Source organism: Papio anubis, chromosome 6 (assembly GCF_008728515.1).
Source record: "Papio anubis isolate 15944 chromosome 6, Panubis1.0, whole genome shotgun sequence".
NCBI classification, from domain to species: domain Eukaryota; kingdom Metazoa; phylum Chordata; class Mammalia; order Primates; family Cercopithecidae; genus Papio; species Papio anubis.
The window spans coordinates 103,407,951-103,411,794 of record NC_044981.1 but is presented as its reverse complement, the minus strand read 5'-3'; the positions used below and the strand labels follow the sequence as shown (position 1 = coordinate 103,411,794).

The following is a 3,844-nucleotide window of genomic DNA, read 5'->3' as shown; positions in this document are numbered from 1 at the left end:
CACAGTTAACAAAACTTAATTGGCATTCCTTTTAGGATATTAAACTTGTTACAAAAAGTGCTTTTAATGCATAGTGTTATATCCGTGCTGCCATGTCACAAAAATAGGCTTGCCAAGGCAGGTGAGGTGTATGAATGCTCAAGCCTCACAGAACTGCAATCAAGTGCAACTATAAATAATACTGAAAAAAGTTGACCATCTGACCAGTGGATAATACTTTCAAGGCATTCAATTAGCTTATCCTTTGCAGTATTCTAAGCTATTCACATTGACGATCACATACATTGTAGTGCTTGCTGCAAGGGAGGCATATAACCAGTTGTTTTGGCTAAAATATGACAGGAAGGCATTCCTTGGGTTCTACATAAAAGTAACAGTGTTAAACAGTCTAATGGCAATCACTGATAGGCTGCTTAAATAAATGATATTTCCTTCATTCATTGTGTTGGAAGGGCCCAGTGGAAAGGGAGAAAAAAAACAAAAAAACAAAACCTAATACTATTCCAATGGACTGAGCTGGAGAAATGCAAGCTCCTTAAGATCCAGATGGCACTTGACTGTCATTTTATAATGGTTTTCCTTCAAGTGAAACTACTACATTGCCTCCCAATTTCTCTCCAAGTGTCGAACAGTCCTTAATATCATCCAAGCCATTTACTTGCCACTCATGTTTAATACCTGTAAATTTCTTTTTAATGGCATCTTTAGAGCTAGCATAAATCATCTTGCTTTTTAAAGGTGCACTTTCAGGAGCCCAGAATATAAATACTAGGTCTTCTTTCTTAGACTCTTTTGTTTCGTATGTGGCATCGTACAAAGCATATCGGCAATCATTCAGAGGTAGCAACTTCACAAAAGATGTGTAGGGGTCCTCTACAGTATCACCAATGTCACCCACCAAGATCTGCTTTGCTTCCTCTACAATTATTTGTCTTTTGTCATCGCTTAAACAGAAGAGAACTGCTTTCTTTCTCTTTTTGATCTCCTCTTGTGTAGAAGATTTCCTTACTTTCATATCATTAAAAACTTTTATGACTTCATCATTCACTGTAACTCCAGAAGCCATAGTGCCCTCGGCTGTGGCTGCGGCGGCAGCTCGGGCTCCGGCTCTGTGGCACTGGGAGGAGAAGGAGGTTGCCCGGTTTCTTTACCACATCCTCAGAAAACAACTCCTGCTGACCTCTTACCTTAGGAATGCCATCTCTGCATTTCCAAAGACATCAATGTAGTCTTTTGTAGGCTGCAGTCTTTTGTAGGCAAGAGGTAGGCAGATGCTCCTAACCTATAAATGCCTGTGTGTGTATTAAAAACAGATACTTTGGTGAGACCACTGAAAAAACAGTGCTCTTTTATCTGGACTGTTGTAGACCTTCCCTTACCTAATACACTCCACCTGGGGAGATGCATTCCTTCATCTGTTTTTTGTTAAGGGCTTTTAACAACTTTTAGTAAAACTACCCAATATATGCATGGAAGAAACCTGCAATTTCACCCCTAAACACATAAAAATAATTTTTTAAAAAAAGTTATTGAGGCCAGGTGTGGTAGCTCATACCTGTAATTGTAGCACTTTGGGAGGCCAAGGCAGGATAATTGCTTGAGCCCAGGAGCTGGAGAGCAGCTTGGGCAACACGGAGAGAACCCCGTCTCTAAAAAAAAAAAAAAAAAAAAAAAAATTAGCCAGGCATGGTGGCACGTGTCTGTGGTCCTAGCTACTTAGGAGGCTGAGGTGGGAGGATCACTTGAGCCCAGGAGGTCAAGGCTGCAGTGAGCTGTGATCATGTCACTGCATTGCAGCTTGGGTAAAAGAGCGAGACCCCCATCTCAAAAACAAACAAAACAAAAAACTTTTGGTAATAAACTATAAATGACCCTAATAGGAAAAACACATTAAGTCATTACCAGCTCTTAACACCATTCTGTGATTTCATTGGCACATTATTGTGTATCTGTCACTTAGCTTTCTAATGACCCCGCCCAATTTTGTTGGCAGAATAGGTGGAGAGGTATGAAGAACGAGGAACACTGCCAGGGGAGTTTCTTGCTCTGCAAAATAAGGGAGTGCATACTGAATTACCTTTTCCAGCTCCAACATCCAGGATTTCGGCACTACCTGCAGAGTAGCGGGAGGAGAGCTAGGTAAGAAATTAAAAAGAGACCTAATGGAGTATGTGGCACCCTGCTACTGCTGGGGTCCATCCCCACACCTCATGCTCATGAGACGGAAACAAGCTTCTTGGAGCTCTTCCTTGTCTACAGGGCTCTCCTCACAGGGCCTGAAAGTTCTGCCCCAGCCCTGTGGGGATTTTCTAGAGTCATTTGCCTCTCTTTAAAGCCTTAGCAGAGGGAGCCGGTGTGGGGAAGGGGTGGTAACGTAGATGGCAATGCTTGTCAGAACAGAGTAGAGCCCCTCTTCCATGCTGTGCAGCCTCTGGGCCTAGGGCTAGCATTATTCTCCCGTTTTATAGCCATCTGTTGATTTCACCTTATCTTGCACTAAGCAATGGGCTTCTTGTGGGCAGGTGCTGTCTCTCACCCATCTTATTTCTCTCTGGCTCTTTCATGGGGCCTGCTGTGTGGTAAGTGCTCAGTGTTCAGTGAGTGAATGGACAGGAAAGGGCAGGGAAGTGAATCAAATCTCCTCAGGTTGAGACATCAGCAGCATCTGTGATCCTTTCCTCATTTGGACCTTCACACCCAATTAGGCTCTAAAATCTAGTGAGGTTTTTTTTTTTTTTTTTTTTTTAACAGAGTCTTGCTGTTGCCCAGGTTGGAGTGCAGTGGCGTGATCCTGGCTCACTGCAACTTTCACCTCCCGAGTTCAAGTGATTCTCCTGCCTCCAGAGGAGCTGTGATTACAGGCACCCACCATCATGCCTGGCTCCTTTTTGTATTTTTGTAGAGACGGGGGTTTCATCATGTTCCCGAGGCTGATCTCGAACTCCTGACCTCAGGTGATCTGCCTGCCTCAGCCTCCCAAAGTGCCGGGATTACAGGCGTGAGCCACTGCGCCCAGTCCTAAAATCCAGTGATTTTTATTTCTCAGTGTCTGTTTCTATGGCTGCCTCCCTAAGTTCTTTCTCTGTTGGGTAGTGGGCTTCGGCCTAGCTTTCTCATCACCACTTCACCCTTCCTTACCCATCCTGTACAGATAGATTTTTCTAAAGTACATTTTCAGCATATCTCTGGGCTGCTCAGACCATTTCCTCAACTCGACATCCAAATTAATCAGCTCGCTCTTTTGTGTCTTACCATCCTATCCATCCTTCTAATAAGTACATCCTGAGCTTCTGGGGAGGAGGTCTCATCTCAGATTCTCTGCCCAAGCCAGATGGTTTCAACATAGTCCTGCCTCTGAGCCCTTATGCAGGCCATCTCCCTGCCTGTCCCAATTACTAGCTTCTGTCCAGGGCTTGGTAAGCCCACTTCTCCCAGAGAAGCCTCCTGGGGTCATCCCAAGCCACCTCGAATGTTCTCTTTGGTAGCACTTGGTCACAGCAACCTTGGGCACCAAGCTGAGTATAGAATGGAGTCCAATCCATGTTGACATGATTTTTAAATGGTGGCGACAGCCATGTGCCATCTGAAGCAGGAATGGGGAAAGAGAAGCAGTGACTAGCCTATACAAATTAGCCGGGTGTGGTGGCGGGCGCCTCTAATCCCAGCTACTCAGGAGGCTGAGGCAGGAGAATCCCTTGAACCTGGGAGGTGGCGGTTGCAGTGAGTCGAGATTGAGCCACTGTGCTCCAGCCCGGGGGACAGAGCAAGACTCCATCTCAAAAAAAAAAAAAAAAACTCTGGGAGGCCAAGGTGGGAGGGATCACGAGGTCAGGAGTTCAAGGCC

General features: G+C 45.1%; 1 protein-coding gene across 1 annotated transcript; it reads right to left on the bottom strand.

Annotated features, from left to right (window-relative positions):
- Positions 1–565: 565 nt before the first annotated feature.
- On the bottom strand, positions 566–1,066 carry LOC100137203 (cofilin 2 homolog). The gene has a single exon (NM_001168741.1). The coding sequence runs from the start codon at positions 1,064–1,066 to the stop codon at positions 566–568; it is 501 nt and encodes a 166-aa protein (NP_001162212.1).
- Positions 1,067–3,844: the final 2,778 nt, after the last annotated feature.